Source organism: Trachemys scripta, chromosome 3 (assembly GCF_013100865.1).
Source record: "Trachemys scripta elegans isolate TJP31775 chromosome 3, CAS_Tse_1.0, whole genome shotgun sequence".
NCBI classification, from domain to species: domain Eukaryota; kingdom Metazoa; phylum Chordata; order Testudines; family Emydidae; genus Trachemys; species Trachemys scripta.
In genome coordinates this window covers 136,863,157-136,883,347 of record NC_048300.1, presented here as the reverse complement: position 1 = coordinate 136,883,347, position 20,191 = coordinate 136,863,157, and the positions used below count along the sequence as shown (strand labels likewise).

Sequence of the window (20,191 nt, the reverse complement as noted above, 5' to 3'; positions counted from 1 at the left end):
ATTTCAGTGTGATACTTGAGCCTGTTTTTCCACTTGTGAGTCTTGTCTGAAGCCCAAGGCGGCTGCCCAGGGCTGAAGCATGTAACTTAGCTTTGTGGGGTCCCCTGTGGCTTGGGGCCCCAGGCAGTTGCCTTGCTTTTCACCCTCTAATGCCGGCCATACATGTGCAATTCTCCCTAATCCTGTCACATGATCCCCCCTGGGAGTCGCAACCCCCAGGTAGAGAAACACTGATCTAGATGAGTGGAGTACTCCTTGGAAGATCTCTGCGTACCCCCAGGGGTAAGTGTACCTTGGTTGAGAACCTCTGAGTTACACTCTGAGCATGTAGACAAGACCTATCATCCAGACATCTGGGAAAGAATTCTCCGCAGTAACTCAGAGCCTTCCCCATCTAGTGTCCCATTACCAGCCATTGGAAATATTTTGCTGCCAGCAGTTGCAGATTGGCTACATGTCACTGCAGGCAGTCTCATTATACCATCCTCTCCATAAATTTACCAAACTCAGTCTTGAAGCCAGTTAGGTATTTTGCTTCCCTTTCCCCTTTGGAAAGCTGTCCCAGAACTTGACTCCTCTCATGGTTAGAAACTTTTGTCTAATTTCATGGCTAAACTTGGTGATGGCCAGTTTATATCCCTTTGTTCTTGTGTCCACATTAGCGCTTAACTTAAATAACTCCTCTCCCTCACAGACATAGCAGAATGAGATCTTCATTGACAGTGGAGAAGCAAGTGGCAATAGCATTCTGGAACTTGCTATGCTAGATTGCTGCTATTTAGGGGGAAATCATTTTGGAGCTGGAAAATCAATGGTTGGGGTTTGTTAGAATTATTTGTATTTGAAATTATTAATTTTAGTGTCTGAAACCACCAGACACAAATTTAACCATAATTCCTTTATTAAATCCAAAGGCCAAATGGTATTTATACAATTGCTTTAAATGTGTAACTGCCTAAAAATAAGCAGTCACTACACCTAATACAGTAACGAAATATTTATAAGCATATGATCAATATACTTACAAATAGGCCAGAATGGTCAGGAAGGGTCTGACAAAGAACGTTCAAATTTATCTCTCTTCAGACACTTCAGTTAATTTCAGCTTTATCAAAAACCCAATTTGAATCAGTTCATCCTTGCTACTTTCCTTTCTCCAAGGCCTTCCTTTCTTATCTCCTTCCCCAGTCCTCCTTGTTTAGAAGTAGAACAGTGGGAAGATTTATGCTTGTTTCTTTTAAGACAGTTTTCCTTTGTCTTATTACTGCAGCTTTTCACTTACTTTTTGGACCATACATCTTTCCCACACTGTAAGCAATATTACTTATTCTCATGACCTTTTACTTGCTGATTGGGGCCTTTTCTATACCAGCCACAAACCATAAAACTATTTTCTTAACTAAACGTAAGCTAACTTTAACTATGCCCACATGGCTATTGTCATACAAATGTGTAGGGCCATTAGTCGTCTCCTGCTATGGAGGACTTGACATTTGGCAATGTGCAGGACATAGTGGATGGATTTGCTGCAGTGGGGTTCCCAAACTGCAGTGAGGTGATAGATGGCATACATATCCCTATTTTGGCACCAGACATCGTTGCCACAGAGTGCATCAACAGGAAGGGCTACTTTGCTACGTTTATATAAGTGTTGTTGGATCACTGTGGGTGTTTAATTGATATCAATGGGGGTTGGTCAGGGAAAGTGCATGACATGCATATTTAAGAACACAGGAACGTTCTTTCCTGACTGGTTGATTACAATTGAGGATACTGAAATGCCAACAGTGATTCTGGGGGATCCAGCCTACCCTTTGCTCTCTGAACTCAGGAAGCTGTACACTGGCCACTTTGACAGTACCAAGGAAAGATTCAACTACTGGCTCAGCAGGTGCAGAAACCAGTTGAATGTGCTTTTGGTACATTGACGGTACGTTGGTGGTCGTTACTCACTGGGTTGGATCTCAGGGAGAAAAATATTGTTGTGGCCTGAATGACATCTGTGAGGCAAAGGGGAAAAAGCTGCTGCCAGAGTGGAGGGCTAAGGTGTCTGAGTTTGAACAGCGAGACACAAGGGCCATTATAGGAGCTCAGTGTGGAGCTATGTGGCTGAGGGAGGCTTTGAAAGAGAATTTAATGATCAACTACAGTAGAGTTCTGGGCCTGGGCCTGAAGCTTTGGGTGCTGTTAGGAATTACGTAGTGCTTGCGCTACCTTTATTAATATGGCTGGGTGATTTCCTGAACCTATAAGTTCTGTGGTGCTGTACATTTATAAGCACTGAGTTCTTAGATTATTGCTATGCATTCAGAGATGTTTGTGAACTAATAATGATGATTTTATTTTTCAAAAAAATAGAAGTTTTTCTGCACTGTTTTTGCCACTCTGTGCAGAAACAGGCAATGCAATACAAACTTTTAAGATAAATTAACGGAACAGAATTTTAAAATTGGAAAAACAGCAAATATTTGTCTATTTCAATGCATAAATGTAATCTGTTGTGGCGACATATACACTGACCGGTGAGAACCACAGTTAGTGTATGTGAAGCCAGGGTTTTCCTTGCTGTCCCACAGGATGCAGTGGTAGGGATAAGGCTGCAGCCTGTGATGCCCTGTTATATGCTGGAGGATGTAGGGAACTGCTACCACGGAGTTCTCCAAGGTCTGCAAAGGGTAGAGAGCCTGGGATTTTTTGACCTGTCTGTCAACCAGGGTCTGTAGCAGCTGAGTTTGCTGACTGAAAAAACCCATTATGTCCTGGTCCATTTTTCCCTCTCCTTGTCCTGGGCTTTTCTCTTGTCCACTCTTTCCTTCTCTGTGCCATCCGCCATGTTGGCCATCCAGGTCCTTTGTTCGCACTCTGGTGCAGCACTGGCTTGCAGGATCTCACTGAACATCCTTTTCTTTCTTTTCGTCATCAGAATCGGGTGTTGTGTGGGTGTGGAAGGGGCATACTTCAAGGCCGCAGCAGCTGCTGATAAAAAAGATGTATCATTGGATATACCCTAACAGAGAGAAATTTCAAAACTCCCTTCCTTTTTTCCCATAAAAACTTTTAATAAGACATGCTTAGTGACACTTAAGCTTTGGAGCAACTCTCCACAGCCCCATTCTCCAACCCCAGCCATGGTAAGCATAGCCTGCTGGGAGGGGGGAAGGAATCCTCAGGAACAATAACATTTTAGTCCCTATGGCATGGGTATGAGTAGAGAGCAATGGCACAGAATATTTCCACAGGCAGTGGTGGTTTTAGTGGATCTCTCTCCTGCGTGTAGCAAAGGAGCACAGCTGCTATTGGTGTCCTGAAGCTGCCTGGGCCTATATGCCGCTAGCCTGTTTACTGCAATGGTAGCAGCCAAACTCATTGTGGAGTGGCATGGGAAAGTGTTCTGCAGGGGAAGAAATAAGGCTACCATTCCTAGAAATCGTTGGGTGACGATTGTGGAGTATGTTCATGAAAATTCAATCTGGATCTCTCCGGAAGATACAAGGGACAGTCCTTATGTACATAATCAAACTGCTCTGTATGGCCTCTGCATACAAGGGAATGAAAAGCAGATACACGCTATACCTCTGTTTGTTGTATTGCTGTCTCTTCTTGTACTAGTAAAAGAATAAAAAGTCAATATCTGTGTCTTGTTAATTTGGGGTTGGGTTGGGTGCCATCTTTAAATTTAAATGTAAGGAAAAATGCATGCCCATGTTATCTAAGGTCGCTTCCCCTTCATCTGGCTCGTCTATACTTTGGCTGGTGATACTTTGTCTTGGTCTTCTCCAAGGTATCCATGGTTGTCTGCAGAGTGCTTGTGGTATCTGTCAGACATGGCATGCAGCTCGTTGTAAAACCAGCAGGTCTACAGCTCAGCACCAGATCAATTGTTGTCCACCCTGATCCTGTGGTTTTCCTGGCGCAGTTCCTTCACTTCCTGATGCTGATCCCTATCATATCCCTTTGCTTGCATCCCCTATGCAGTCTTTTCTTAGCTGTCCACCTTTGTACATCTGTTTTGTAGCTGTGCTTGCACAGTCTCTTCTCTTTCCACAAACCCAGGAGATCCAATATCTTTTGTCTGCTTCAGGCAAGAGCACGTCTATTGCATGGAGCCATCATGATCAGTTGTGTGCAGCTGCCCAACAAAGGAGAACTGCTAGGTGTGCTCACCATGCTGGCCAATCAGGAAAAGGCATTTCAAAAATAACTGGGGTATTTTTGAGGAAGTGTGTGGTTTCTGATCTCTGTGACCCTTGGGCAATGGAATTCACCATTATAACCACAATGGTCACTGTTGCAGGGAATGGGGCATCATGTCAGGGTCGACGCAGATCAGTCAGTGTCTACACTCTGCATCAACCTCAGTAGGTTGACCATAAGTCATCACTTTTTGGGGTGGGGAGTGTGGTGGTTTTACTGTTACTGTAATGGGGCACTTATTTTGGCCAAAGACCAATTTGAGCATAGACACATACAGAAATAGGTCAACGTAAGGTGACTTATGTTGAGCTAATGTTGTAGCATAGACCAGGTCTTGATAACTTCTGTTCTTCAAGTGATTGCTCATGTGTATTCCACTATAGGTGTGCATGCTCGCCACGTACACCAGTGCCAGAAGTTTTTCTCTTAGCAGTACCCGTAGTGGGGGAGCCCTGCTGCGACCCCTGGAGTGGTACCTGTATGTTGCGCCATAAAGGGGGCTGCGTGCTCCCCCCACCCTCAGTTGCGTCTTGCCGCCAGTGAAGGTAGTCGGAACTTCTGCTCCAGCCTTAGCTGCAGCGCTTATAGCCTTAGTGGTATCCCTTTCGTGAGTGAACAGTTTCTCTAGTGCTTAGCCTGGCTCGGGGCATGCCCCATGGCCCAGGCTTCAAGTCGTGTGACTCTTGTCGCAATTCTATGCCCAGAAGTGATCCAAATTCCCAGTGTCTTCGCTGTCTGGGTGAGGCTCACCTCAGTGAGCGTTGCAAGATCTGTAGGTCATTTAAGCCTTGGATGAAGTGAGAATGTGAGATACGACTCCGATCCCTTCTTATGGAGTCAGCACTGGCCCCGGCACCGACGCGTTGACCCAACCCAGCTCAGGGCACCGAGTCTTCGGTGCGCAGTGAGGCACCATCTACCAGTCGGCACCGCTCCCTGGCTAAGAAGCAAGGGAAGACTCAGCGGCGCTGAGATAAGGAGAGGGGTGAGGCCAGACCCGAGTTGGGCAGCCCACGATCCCCGTCAGGACCTTGACCTCCAACTCAGGCTGAGCAGAGTAGTCTGGTTCTGTCTGCGTGAGCCTTTCCTGAAGTGAGGATGCCTTCGACACCAGAGGCAGCCCAGGCCACGCACGACATCCTTGGCCTACCGGTGCCAGGAGCGCCACCTCAGTCGGGCCCCCGGTCCCGAGGGAAGCCGCCCTTGGGCGCACATCAGCCCTCCCCGGAGGCATCGGAGACCGAGGTGCCTTCCCGGGTTGAAGGTCCTGCCCGAAGCCCGCGACAAACTTCCACCCCACGGGCCGGGTCTTCTGGGAGTGAGTCTGACTCCTCCGGTCGCAGGGACCGCAGGCGCCAGGACAAGAGGCGACGCCGATCCTCTTCTAGCCAGAGTGAGAGGAGCAGGTCTCAACGCCGATGGCACCGGCACTCTTACTCTAGCGCCCACCGCAATAGACGCCGCGCTCGGAGTGCATCCCAGGCGTCCCCAGCACTGCGGCGTCGTAGCCATGGTCGCTGATGGGAGTCGAGAGACAGCACCTCGGAGATTTACCTGTCCTCATCGTCGAGGTCGAAATCTCGGGGCCAGAGACGTCATGGCCGGGACTGTTCCAGCTGATCATATGGCACCGTGCGCTCGTCGATGACCTCGGCGTCAGCGCCCAGCCGCCCCTCTCTGGGGCCGCAGCGAAGGAGCAAGCGGCTCTGTCGGGCCCCACGTGTCTCAGTGGCAGGGGGCACCCTGGCAAGGACAATGGTGCCAGTGGGCACCGTGGACCCAGGCACCCGCACCGGTGAGACCCCGCTCCATGGCCGGGGCCTCTCGGGTCCACTCAGCATCTCTGCATCAGCACCATGACCAGGCCGCGGACACCAAACCACCGGCACCGGGTCCGGAGTTCGGCCCGCCGGTGCCGCCGGACACTGAAGGCACGGTGCCAGCTGCATCCTCGGCACTGGACGAGTCCATTGCGGCGCCGTCTCCCATCTCTCAGGAGGACTTTAAGGCTCATCAGGAGCTGCTTAGAAGAGTGGCATTGAACCTCCAGCTCCAGGCCGAGGAGATGGAGGAGCCCTCAGGACATTGAATAAAGGGTCCGACTTCTTCGGCACCGGGCCGTGTGGCCCTTCCTCTGCACCAAGGGGTGGCCAATATTTCCACTGGCCTTTGGCAGACCCCGGCCTCCCTGGGGCCTATTTCGAAGAAGGCAGAGAGGAAGTATTTTGTGCTCACAAAGGGGCACGAATACCTCTACACCCACCCGGCACCGAACTCTCTGGTGGTAGAGTCCGTTTACCACCGTGAGAGGCATGGCCAGCCCGCGCCCACCCCCAAGGACAAGGATGCTAGGAGACTTGACACCTTTGGAAAAAAGGTTTATTCCTTGGCAAGTTTCCAGCTCAGAGTAGCTAACCACCAGGCGCTGCTGAGCCGATATGATTTTAATCTGTGGGGGTCCCTCCCCAAGTTTGAACCCCTCCTTAAGGACAAGAGGGAGTTCCGGGCCTTGATTGACGACGGTGCGGCGGTGGCCAAAGCAGCCCTCCAGGCGGCTTCCGATGCAGCGGACACAGCGGCCCGTTCGATGGCTTCGGTCATCTCTATGCGAAGGGCGTCATGGCTCTCACTGTCGGGGCTGTCTATGGAGTCCCAATCCATCATGCAGGATCTGCCGTTCGACGGGAAGGCCCTGTTCGCGGACCAGACAGACATGCGTCTGCATGGGATGAAGGATTCCCGCACCACCCTGCAGACGCTAGGCCTGTATGTCCCGCCCGCCAAGGACAAGCCCAGGCCTCAAACCTCAGCTCCCCCAGTTTAAGGGAAGATATGAGCCCCTGCCCAAGAGGCAGAGGGAGCAGAGGCGTAGATCCTAGCGCCAGTCCCGTTCGGCCCCACGTCCTGGCCCCTTGAAGGGCAAGAGGACAGGGAAGAGGCGTTTTTGACTCGTTGCGGGGGGGTCACTGGGCCTGTTGCCAGGGAAACCCTCCAGTTAAGAAAGTTGAGTTTTGCCAACCGTTTATCTATCTGCCTTCCAACTACAATGGTCCCATATAACGTTGGACCGATGGGTCCTCAGCACCATCTCCCAGGGGTACAGGTTGCAGTTCGTTTCACCCTGCCCTCCCTCCCCCCCCTTCCCATCCTCTGTCCTGGGAGCAGGCCGGGGACCCGGAGCATGCCCCCCTTCTAGGCTGGGAGGTAGCACGCCTCCTCTCCCTGGGAGCTGTGGAGAGGGTACCTCAGGAATTCCAGGGCAAGGGATTTTACTCCAGGTATTTCCTGATCCCAAAGGTGAAAGGCGGGCTCAGGCCCATCCTTGATCTGCGGAATCTCAACCAGTTCCTGGTTCGTTGCAAATTCCGCATGGTATCTCTGGCCTCTATTATTCGATCCCTAGACCCTAGGGATTGGTTCACGGCTCTGGACCTCCAGGATGCATATTTTCACATCCATATTTTCGAGGCTCACAGACACTTCCTCCATTTCCTAGTGGGTCAGGACCACTACCAGTTTATGGTCCTTCCCTTTGGCCTTTCTACGGCCCCCAGGGTCTTTACAAAGTGCATGGCGGTGGTGGCGACCTACCTCAGGAGGAAAGGGCTGCGGATCTTCCCCTACCTCGACGACTGGCTGCTCAAGGGCAAGTCTCGGTCTCAGGTGCAGGAGCAAATGAACTTCCCGCTAAACACCTGCGCAACTCTAGGCCTAGCGGTAAATGAGGCGCAATCCATGTTACTCCCGGTTCAGCGCATACACGTCATAGGGGCGCTGTTAGACTCACGGGTGGCCATGGCTCTCATCGCCTCAGTCACGGCCTTCCCGGTAACTACGGCACGGGTGTGGCTTCAAATCCTAGGCCATATGGCAGCATGCACCCATTCGAAGAGAGCTCAGGCCTCGTCAGTGGCCTATGTGGCTCATGTCCCTATTCAGGGCATACGTAAGGCTGCTACGTGGTCCTCTGTCCACACCTTCTCCTCGCACTATGCGATCATCTCCCAAACGCGGGATGACGCAGAGTTTGGTAGGGCAGTTCTCCGCCCAGGTAACCCTTAAAACTTAAAACTCCTACCCACCTCCATCAGGTATAGCTTGGAGTCACCTATAGTGGAATACATATGAGTAATCACTCGAAGAAGAAAGGACAGTTACCTGTTCCGTAACTGGTGTTCTTCGAGATGTGTCGCTCAGGTGTATTCCACATCCTGCCCTCCTTCCCCGCTGTCGGAGTTGTCTGGCAAGATGGAACTGAGGGTGGGGGGAGCATGCAGCCCCCTTTATGGTGCGATATACAGGCGCCACTCCAGGGGGTCGCAGCCGGGCTCCCCCACTATGGGTACTGCTAAGGGAAAAACTTCCGGCACCGGTGCACGTGGCAAGCACACACGCCTATAGTGGAATACACCTGAGCAATACATCTCGAAGAATGCTAGTTACGGAACAGGTAACTGTCTTTTTTCTAAAGATGCTTTCCACCAGGGTTCTTGCTTCTGGAACTTGGCTTCCTAGTGTGAAACTGTCAGAACTCCCCCAACTTTGTTTTTGGTCCAAGCAGTAATTGACTAAATGCTGACAGTCAAAGGCTCACTCCTTTTGAAAAGAAATTTACGCTCTTAAACTTTGCTCTCAATATCCATAGGCTATAAAATGTAAATGAAGTGTTTGATTTGTTTAAAAACATGACATATTTGGTTAAACTTAGCTTTGTATTGGAATGGAAATGTAACCATTCTCTTTTCTTGGTGAGGTGGAAATCAAAGGTGGAAGGCATGATTACTACAATGTGCTTCAGAACAAGAGTCTGCAGAAAACTTACATGGAGAATGGAAAAGAGCTTGGAATGGAATTCCTTGCAGATGAGTCTTTTTTGAATGGTCCATCAGGTAACCGTGGAACTTGTTTTTATCTCATTTTTGAGGTGAGATCTCTCAAAGGTTGCTTTGACTATTAGCTGACTTAAAATGTCAGAACTTGATCAAGATTTCTTATTAACTGCATATATTTCAAGTGGAAATGGGGGCATGAGGGGAAATTAAGTGAAGATAACTGATCAGTAAGGAAGGCAAATGAGTAAATCACACTCTTCAAAAGGACTATATTAACCCATACTTTCATGTTGATTACTGCAAATTTGTTTGTATAGGTGAAACACCAAATTCTAAAGATGAAAAGCAAAGTACTGCTTTTTTCTAAAAATCCTAAATTAGACCACAAAATCCCCAAAAAACATTTCTATCACTGACACCCAAAGTGTGTAGAATTTAGTAAGGAAATGCTGGGGAGATTCTCACTGCAGAGTCTTGGCCTTCCATCACAAAACAAGTGAAATGCCCAAAGCTGTTAAATTCTTGCTACCATTGCCTTTATGGACCAAGAGAAAAAGCATGAATTCCCTACTAGTGGTGTTCACTCACTCCTCCTGATCTTTAACAATTACCTTCAGAACCTTCCAGCTTTGACCATGGTCCTCTGCAAAAGCTGCCCCTCTTTAGCTACTCTTGCTCTAGCTTTTCTTCATCCCATCCAGCATTAATGGCATTGGATATCTTTTACTGTCTTCCTCCTAAAAAGCAACAGAGGGTCCTGTGGCACCTTTAAGACTAACAGAAGTATTAGGAGCATAAGCTATTCTACCTGCCTCTGGAGATTTCCATTACTTGCATCTGAAGAAGTGAGGTTCTTACCCACGAAAGCTTATGCTCCCAATACTTCTGTTAGTCTTAAAGGTGCCACAGGACCCTCTGTTGCTTTTTACAGATTCAGACCAACACGGCTACCCCTCTGATACTGTCTTCCTCCTGGCCTTCATTCAGATTGGTGGGTCTTCACAACTTTTTGTGTTCTTTCATTGTCATGGTGGGAAATGGGAGAAACCCAGGAACTCTGACTTTAGGAGCTGGCCTCTGGAGACCTTGAAACTCAAGTTTCTCTATGGCCTGGCCTTTGTTTTGTGTATTGAGTGTTTCTGTCACTATATTTGTAACGTCTCTGCTTCTTTTAAGGTAAGAGGCTTAATGGCTTAAAGGTTGAATGTGGATTCAATATATTCTTTTAGGATATCTGTTCTCACAATTGACAGAGAAGGAAGACACCTCAGTTGCTTCTGCAATGTCTGTACAGCAGAGAAGTCAAATGTGCAAATCTGCTTGCAGGTGTTGCCCTAGGAGGTTAAGCAGGTTTTGAAGAATTACTCTAATCCCTCAAATTGCGCACTTCAGTATTCTGCTTATCTGGCGCAGAACTAGCCTCAAGTGAAGGAGAAAGCCCTAAGTGTGAACCTGATCTGGCTTTGACTTGGTGCCATTATGGCTTTCAGTGCCATGACCTGATTCCCCTTACACCCTGTGGTGTAGCTTCACTACAAGATCTTTTTTTATTCCTTCAAGTTCAACAGCTTCGTGTGCATGAGGCCCCAACAATTGAGATGATGGCATACTTTGACTTGTCAGAATGAAGCAGAGCCTCCACAGAAGACACTGAGGCAGGTTGCGAGGGAGCCAGCAGTTCTCGAAAACATCACTGTTAAAAGCTAGGACTCCATAGTGAAGCTTCTTGAAATCTTTGGATTTTCCCTCCTCCATTCATGTTTGTGAGATAGGTAGATGATGATAATTTCTGGGTTCTATTATATGCTCCGTGATCTGACCAAAGTTTCAGTATTCACTTCAAGGCACACTTCTGCCCTTTTAGTAGTTGGACCTTCTCCGTTGAAGTAGGCACAGAACTGTGGCCACAAAGGCTGCATCTCCACAATGGAGACTGCCACAAGCCAATGTTAATGTTTCCTGAATCAAATTTGACTACCTAGGCAGCAACTAGAAAGGTCAAGCAACTTGTGTGACCGCAATCTGATTAGCTGGTGGCAGAGTCCTGTTGCTTGGATGCAGAGCGATCAGAAGACTTCTGATAGAAATAGTATTCCTCTATAGAGGAACACAAGATGATGAAAAGAAGGGGAAAATCTAACATTACCCAGTTTTTGAAAAAGTTATCTGATAGCATGGTTTGAGTTGATAATGGTGTCTCAGCATCTGGCTACCTTAGGCTCATCACAAATAATTTCTTTCTAAGTTAGTAGTGAAATGATCTTCAGAAGATGGGTTACCATTTTACCTCTTTTCCAGCAATAGCAAGAAAGATGCCTATAGTTCTGCTCCAAAGGAGGTATGCATAGGAAATCTGTAGTGGATCCCTTCTGATGTGCTGGTGTACTAGGATGTCTCTGACAATTCCATATATTCTTCTAATGATCAGAAAAATAAAACAAGACAGGTTAAAATTCTCTTAATCTGATTTGAGCTTGGCAATGCGAGCATATAGAACTCCTGGAGCCTCCATTTTGTCTCCCCAGGTCTCTGAACTGTTGACTAAGAAGATGGTCTGACAATCTGAGCCATTGGACCTTAAATACATCGGATATGTGCTATGCCAAAACGGGGGTTCATTCAGACCACACTACTAAAGTGGGAAAGGTTCATTGTTTTGGCAAGAGATAACCATGTTTCTGTTCTGCTTCCATTTTGTCTATTGTGGACTACTTGCTCCACTTAATCTTATACTTTCTGTTCTCATTGTATGAGATGAAGATTCTCAAGTCTCTTTATTGGCAATCTCTCTCTGTCACCTTCCAAAGGAAAGTTGTAGTCTTTAAGACTTAGTGGTGGATTGACTGAAGGAACTAGTAATGTCTTCCTTCCAGTCAAAGACCTTGTCTTGAGATGGATCTGCTCTTGATAGAGGTATTTTTTGAGTCTGAGAGAACGCTTTATTTAATCTGTCCTCAAAGATAAATTTTCTAATTCCAGTCACAGTTGTGAGAAGAGTGAGCAGTGAGTTCTAATAGGAATTCCTCTTTCACAAATTCTTCCCAAAACCTCATTCTCACCAGTGGGAAAACTAGACTCCATATATGGATAGAACATGTCATTCATCAAGTAGGAAACACTTTGTAACTCTTGAATGATCAGTATGAAGGGAATCCCGTTTTCATTCAGCACCTGTCTAAATGGCTCATGCTGTGCATTGAGATACTATGCTTACCTCAAGATGTTAGAATTCCCTTGACCATGCCTCACTGATGGCATGTGTCTAAAATTCCCATTGTAAACATCTACAGGACTGCTATGTGGCATCTTTACAAAACATTAATCTCTTGATTTGGCATCTAGAAGTGACCTTACTTTCCAAGGGCTCTTCTGCAATCCTTGTTTCGCTAGAATTCCTCAGCCCTACTTTGAGTTGTACAGTTTGCTTAGACTCCCACAAATGAGAATAGATAGAAGCCACAGAAATTGCTGCTTACTGTGGTATCAAGTTCTTCAAGAATGTTGCTTTTGTATATTCACACTTGAGGGATGGCACCAGCCTGGTGCTGTTGAGCTTTGGAAGCCTTCTAGAAAACAGGAACTAGTGGATCTCCACAAGTACCTGATTGTGGGCACAGATCCTTGGGCACAGTGGTTATAGAAGGCTCCCGTATCTCCAGTCATCTCCAATCCTGCCACTAACCCCAAGGAGGAACGGATCTCTATAAAACTCTGCACTTACTGATCTGTGTTGTAAGGAGGCACTGTATTTGAGTGAACTTGTTCCATGTGCACTGCTGTTAAATAGAAGTGCAAAATCAAATAAGTATTGACTCTGCTTTGTTAGTAACATGACCAGATATGATGTTCTAGATAGTGATTACTGTACTGTTATACACACCTGAACTGTAGTAACCCAGATTTTTTAATTTGTCTTAAAAGCTGTACATTATAATATTTGTTCATTGAGCAAGCTTCTTTGTCTCTTCCTAGGTTCCACTGACTTTGGGAATGTTACGTATGTGATTCCTGGGATTCATCCCTATTTTTACATTGGCTCAGATGCATTGAACCATACTGAGCCATACACTGCAGCTTCAGGTAATTGCTTTTGAAGTGAACAGGGCTCTAATTTATAGGTGTTCTTTGAAACTTTAAATATAGAAGAATGTCCACTAACATTTTATGGTTAAAGCCACATTCAATAAAGTACTAGTCCTAAAGTGTGCCTCATACAGTTTTGAAGGATGTCATCCTATATTACTTTCTCTCCTATAAAAGGTTGCCTTTAAAAGTTGCATTATAGGATGGAAATTGAAAAGCTATTAATTAGCTTGCTAGAAATATTCTCTCAATTGTTTGAGACTAATGTACTCCGATTATAAGTAACCGTTAAGAGGATGTATATAAAACATTGGTTTTGATCCATTAGTATTTGCTGTAAATTAACCAACAGTAATCCACCAAAATACAAACACTTGGCAGAGCTGGAGATGCAGAAGATTAAGTGCTTGTCAAGTTTGGGCACTGGTTTTGAATCCTGCTATGGTAAGCCTGTAAAGTTTTAGGTGCTCAGGTATTACAATGATCACATAATAAGTACGTAGATAGCAATGGTATTTATTCAGTAAATATTTCAAGAATTGACTGTATGCTCTTTATATATTAAAAAAAAAAAAAAAAAAAAATCAAAGAGCTATACAGTTGTTCCTCAATCAAAATGGTAACTTTTAAAGGCTGAAATAGCCATAGAAACTAAAATTGGCTGGAGAATACTTGTCATATTTTTCAAATTGAAAACTGAGTGGTGGTAGGTGTCCCATATTTAAGGTTGAAGCTGTTAGAAGCCTGAGTTCCTTCTTTAAGTTTGTGCCCCACAGTTATTCAGAAAGAAATCTGGTCTTTCTGAAATGATGCATGTTGCATCTTAATTTAGTTGAAAATCAGGAAAGGAATTTTTAAGTTATGGTGGTCTGAAAACATACCCCAGGTTAACTTTTTTTTGAAAACTCTTTAAATTGAAGTTTCTCTGATATGGCTTAGTCTAGAAACTCTCCTTTTTGTTTGGGTTCCCTGAGATGTCTTTCAGTATTTTTGAGAGGCTTAACGCATGATGCTTTGTATGTTAAGGAATTTTTGCCCTAGCTTAAAATGTCTAATCTTTCTGTTGCTGTCTGGGTTTTTGAAACCAGGCTGGAAGCTCTGGTTTTTGACACACTAAATGTTAGTAGCATTGCCGCCTAGGCATTCCAGTCATTTGTCAAACCATAACTTAGACTTCCTCGAGTGCTGGTCCCTATGTGTATTCCACACATGGACATGCATACATACCCCTGAGACCAGGAAAATCTTGCAAACAGCCTCCGTTGGTCCGCACCTTTGCCCTAGTTCTCCTCTTGCTCTGCACCAAGAATATAAGGGGCAGTGTGGACCAACTGCCTCTCAGTTCCTTCTTCCTGCTGCATGGCCTGAGTCAGAATCCTCCAGTGTCCAGAAGTATCTTTGCATCAAGTTTGTCTTCATCTCTGTAAATATAATTGAATATAGTTCATTAGTGATTTTTTTAGTTTTTTTTTTTTGTATAGTTAGTGTAGCTTATTTTACTCACCCTGATGACCTTATTTTGTCTCCCCTTTCAGGAGTCAGAAGTACTTGTGGCACCTTAGAGACTAACAAATTTATTAGAGCATAAGCTTTTGTGGACTACAGCCCACTTATGCATCCGAAGAAGTGGGCTGGAGTCCACGAAAGCTTATGCTCTAATAATTTTGTTAGTCTCTAAGGTGCCACAAGTACTCCTGTTCCTTTCAGGAGTAGGACTCTGCTAGGAATTCTGGGATTTGAAAACTGTCTCCTTCCCCTGCTATGTCCCATTCAGTGATGACCACCAATGCTCCCTTTACTGCCTTGGAGAGGCTCATATCTCTGCCAAGTGCAGTATCTGTTGCTCGGTCCCACCCCGAGGGGAGAATAGAGTTCTGACGGAGGAAGTACCTCATGGGGAAAAAACCATGAGACCCCAGTCAGATCCAGGCCAGGGAGTCTGCCTTCTCTGCATCATCTGGAGATCTCAAGCAGTGCCCCTCTGAACATGAACTCTCAAGTAAAGGCTGGCTCAGTTAAAGAACCATTGTTTCGGGCTTCTCATGGGTATAAAAACATGTCCCCCTCTAATCCAATGTCCAGGAGAAGGGATTTTTTGTTTTGTTTACTACTTCCAAGTAGGGTGAGTCTTTGTTTGCAGGTCCCAAGAACTTTAGTCGGCCTAGGCCTTTCGACTATGAAGGGAAAGCACACCAGAGCAAAGCCAGTGCTGACTGCAATCTCTAAGTCAAAGGACCATCAACTGCCAATACCAATGAAGAGCTCCAGACAGGACCCTCTCTCCACGGCAGTACCCAGGCAGTCCCAAAAGGAAACACTGAATCTGTAATGGCACTGGATCTGACGCAACGACAACCGGGTCTCCTTGTACTCCAGGAAGAACTGTGACATATTCTACTACAAAGGATATCTTAGTCTTCCTGGTCCTCCAATCTCCTCTACTTTCAAGCCTGGTCCTTCTGAATTACATATTTATCCCAGAAGAGGATGCGCCTGAAGAAGTCATTCCCCTATTTCATCCACAAGCTGAAATTTACTCCCACTGATACTGGCAGTACCACCATTGGGCCTAGATCTGGCCTTCTCATTGGCTGAATCCGATGCCTAAGACGAACAGTCAACTCCTCAACTTAGGGAGGTTAGCACAGACAGGGCTTCCAAGAGAACGTGGGTAATGCCCTAGGGTCCACCCCAATCAACCTTTGACCCTTCAGATTGGCCCTATTGGGAACCCTGGGACCCTTATGCACAATACCCCAGATCCATATGCTCTACCAGAGACTCACACCATCCCTTTCCTTTTGGATGACAGCAGCCAGCTCCACAGGATACGTGGAAGAGGAAGATTATGAATTAGATCCACCGTGCGGTACCCCCAAGTATATTATCTTCCTCAATGGATGAGGCAATTGCCCCATCTTCAGCCCCTCTTTCCCCCCCCCCCCCGCCCCAGTGACCATAGGCAATAACAAGGACTATTGCAAAGGGTGGCAGCAGAGCTTCAAATTCTATTAAGGAAGTTGAAGATATTCAGCCAAAGCTCTTGAGCATTCTGCAGCCCACCAGACCCAGTTGGCTAGCACTCCCAGCAAATGCCATATGGAACCAGTTGGAGTGGTATGGCATGCACCTGCAACGTGTACCTCTATTCCTAAAATGGTTAAGAAGGGCTACTTTGTGTCTTAACAAGATTTCTGCTCCTTTTGCACTCACCCTGACCCCAGACTCTCTAGTAGTACAAGCAACTATGGAAAGATTAAGGCAGCAACACCCCAGGGCTGCTCCTTCCAATAAGGGAGCTAAACATCTTAACCTTCTGGGGAGGAAGGTATTGACATCCACCAGCTTCCTATTCAGAATTTCTAACTACTAGACCCTGTAAGTGAAACATGATTTTTATGAACTATTCAGTTACTAGATTTCAAAGATAAACTCCCCAGGACAGGGCTCAATTCCCCAGCCCTTTGTTGAGGAAAGTAGATGTGTGTCTGAAACCTCGCATTCTGCAGTGGATGCAGCCGATACCACATCAAAATCTATGATGACTGCAATAGTAATGCAGTGGGAGTTATGGCTCCACTTTTTGGGGTTCCCCAGGGAGGTTCAGAACAGCATAGAGGACTTGTCCTTTAAAACCAATCTCTTCAGTGAGAAAACAGATGTCTTTATACTTATTTAAAAAAACAAAAACAAACAAACAAAAAACACACACTCCAGGTCAACCTTCTCTTCCCTGGGCACCTATATTTCAGCTCTGAAGAGGAATCACCGCAAACAATCATATACGCGAAGGGCTCTTCCACAGCCTTTCTACCACCAATGACTGTACAAACCACCCTGCAAGTGACAAAAAGGTCCAGGGGCCAAGATAGGCAGGAAACAAGGAAATAAAATGCCAAAACACTTAATGCAGAGTTAAGATTAAATTGCATCATTTATCTGTATGCATTCCAGCATGCCCCTTCAAGAGTGTTATAAAAATGGAGTGGCAGAGAGGAGGGTGGAACTGGTGGTGTATGAGGCTGGATGCGCGGCGCTGGGAATGTGGAGGCAGAGCAGTTTACTGTTTAGATGTAGCTGAACTGAATGGTGGAGGGATTAGCTGGAGCAGATTGGCACAGCTGTCACTGTGATATGCAGAATAGTACATGTGTACCTCGAGGGATCAACTATGCCTCATTTAGTGCTGAGTTCTCTAGGCTGCACTAGTAGCGGTGACCAACAGTGGTTTTGTCATGGGGATTGTCAATAGAGGGGGAGAGGAGGGGAGGGTCTGGCATATGTGACCCTGGGGCTTAGTGAAGGCAGTGTGTCAGAAGCAGTCCTCTGGGCAAGGGTGAGGGAGTGGTAACATTTGTCACCCAAGCTAAAACTGAGTTTTGCCTTAGCCAAAATGTCCTACAGTTGTCATGTGTTCTGGTTCCAACCCATTCTGGATAGTGGGAGTGTGTGTGTGTGTGTGTGTGTGTGTTGGGATGTCACTTGAGCACAGCAGAGTTAAAGCTGCATTGCAGTGGTGGCATGTATTGTAAATTTTTATTTTCTGCTTTTCGGGTTTAAGGTTCACCACCCCACATTCTAGAAGGGTGGGAGGCACCACTGGGCAGCCTTACCTCCTTTAATGAAGTGTTTTGGCATTTATTTTTAAAGCTATGTTCTCTCTGCTTTATTGTAGAGCTTATCATAAACCCCTCCAGTCCCTTCTGCCTAGCTTCCTGTTACAGGTTTAGAAAAAAATCCACATACTGACAGGATTATATGGCACTGGGAAATAGATGGGATCCCTCAGTTGTTCATTTCCAGGCATTTTACGTTCTACAAGTAGGACTTTCTGTAAAACAAGTAATATTGGTTTTAGTTAGATGTCACTGAGACTTTGACTTTTTTAAGGTTGTTCTATTTCCAATAATATTAATTTATTTGAATGCTTTGCTGTTGTACAGATTTTCAGTGGCTAGATTTTTAACCTGAAGTGGTGTTTTGGTTTTACCACAGGGTCTCAAGAAGCACAGTTCTACACTCTACGTGCAGCAAAAGCTTTGGCAATGACTGCACTAGATGTTATCTTCAAGCCAGATCTGTTGGAAAAAGTCAGAGAAGACTTCAGACAAACGACTCTAAAAGAGAAAGGCCACTTAAATGTAACGGAACAAGGCAAAGAATCTGGCCCAGCGGCAGCGTGTGCAACACGTTAAACAAAACTAAAACCTAAATACTTCCATGTTAACGGAATAAATGTTCTACTTGAATTCTAAAGGAGGCAGGACAGATTTCTTAGCTGGAGGAAGGTTGACTTTTGACTTTTGACTTTTTTTTTTTTTTTAAGGGATGTAGGGAAACCAAATGGTCTCATTACTTTCAAAAAAAATTTCCTCTTAAAAATAATCATGTAGTTGTAATTTTGCATGCTATAAAATGATACACGCTATTTGGATGGTTGATCCACAGTGACAGACAATTGGTTGAATGCTTTTTGCACAGTACTTCAGTCTACAGCTACAACATCCACATTTCAGGTTAAGATGGCAGAACCATATAGAAAAGCTCACCTATTAAAAATACCCTAAAAACATTGACCTGTCATGGTAAACCTTTTGTGGGGAAGGACTGGAGGAACCATGTGTTGAAATCTGTACAAGATGTATAACAACCCCATCCCCTAGCTAAAGTACAAACTTTCAGGGGAAAGTAACATACCAGAGAGGGTAAATCTGTACACTTGAGCCAAAATAGGGTGCCTAAAATAAAATTCTATGTAGGTGCCTAAATTGGTAGCCTTATTTTTCAGTGGTGCTGAGCTCCTAGCATCTCCCACAGAACTTAATTGGAACGGAATGCTTCCAAAAATCAGGGCTTGCTCATAGGAGTTCAACGTAGGTCTTGTCTGCAGGAGAAAGCTGCACCTGTTTAAAGGTGTCAATCTTTTTTTTTTTTTTTTTTAAAGCCAATTCAGTTAAACTAGTACAAAAGGCTTCATAAACACTCCTTATATTTTGGTTTAACTTAAGTTTAATAATCTGTTTAAGCTAAACCAAAATAAGTGTCCACACAAAATTTTGCTTAAGTTGGTTTAAAAACAGCTTAAATTAAAACCAGTGCAATTTTCTCAAACCCAGCATCAAATCTATTTTTTAGAATTATTTTATTTATTTTAATTCTTAGCCCTTGTGCTTTGTCATACAGAAATAGTCTCCCCAGCTCTCATTCCTGTCAATTTCCAAATCATGTGTTGTTGAAAGACTAGGATTCAACACTAACATAACCAAGCAAAGAGAACAGCTGCGCAAAATGGAATGTACATCTCTACCTCAATATAACGCGACCCAATATAACACTAATTCAGTTATAATGCGATAAAGCAGTGCTCCGGGGGGATGGAGGGGAGAGAGCTGCGCACTCCGGTGGATCAAAGCAAGTTTGATATAACGCAGTTTCACCTATAACGCGGTAAGATTTTTTTGACTCCCGAGGACAGCGTTGTATCGAGGTAGAGGTGTAATTGGTATTCTTTCAGATACATATCTGACTTAGAGATTTTTTTTTTTCCCTAATGTTGATGGACAATGGAGTAAACTATATACACCTACTCTTATATTTCCCCATGTACTTAGTTTCTGTGGTAAATCATAGAACAGTGTTTGTCTGTTCAGGACTTTCTGGAAAACATTATACAAAGTTAAATCTCAGAACTTTTGTATTCAAAATGCTGCATGTAATACCAACTGGAAGCTAAGTCCCATACAATTGTATAGCAAATGAACATTTTCATAATCATCTTGTTTAAAAGTTACTTAGATAATAAATTTACCATTTTTTTCTTCCTAGAGAAACTTCAATACCTCTGCTGATGTTACCAGGGATCGGCAACCTTTGGCACGTGCCCCCCCCCCCCCCCCCCCCCCCCGGTAAACACCCTGGCGGGCCGGGCCGGTTTGTTTACCTGCTGCGTCCACAGGTTCGGCTGATCACAGCTCCCACTGGCCGCAGTTCGCCGCTCCAGGCCAATAGGTGCTGCGGGAAGCGGCATGGGCCGAGGGATGTGCCTGCCAGGGAGCTTACCCTGGCGGGCTGCGTGCCAAAGG

General features: G+C 45.5%; 1 protein-coding gene across 2 annotated transcripts in view; it reads left to right on the top strand.

The window, feature by feature from the left end:
* The window catches only part of PM20D2 (peptidase M20 domain containing 2), a 36,902-nt gene extending 16,972 nt beyond the window's left edge, over positions 1 to 19,930 (top strand). The window contains exons 5-7 of one of the 2 annotated variants that reach the window (XR_004645186.1): positions 8,948 to 9,118; positions 12,999 to 13,106; positions 18,105 to 18,241. Coding sequence is in view for 1 of the 2 variants with exons in the window: in XM_034766050.1 (XP_034621941.1) it covers positions 8,948 to 9,083; positions 12,999 to 13,106; positions 18,105 to 18,304 (444 nt within the window). In the remaining variant the exon portion in view is untranslated. Of the gene's footprint in view, positions 1 to 8,947; positions 9,119 to 12,998; positions 13,107 to 18,104 lie in introns of both variants that reach the window. The other variant, XM_034766050.1, reaches the window with a different exon arrangement.
* The last annotated feature ends 261 nt before the right edge of the window (positions 19,931 to 20,191 follow it).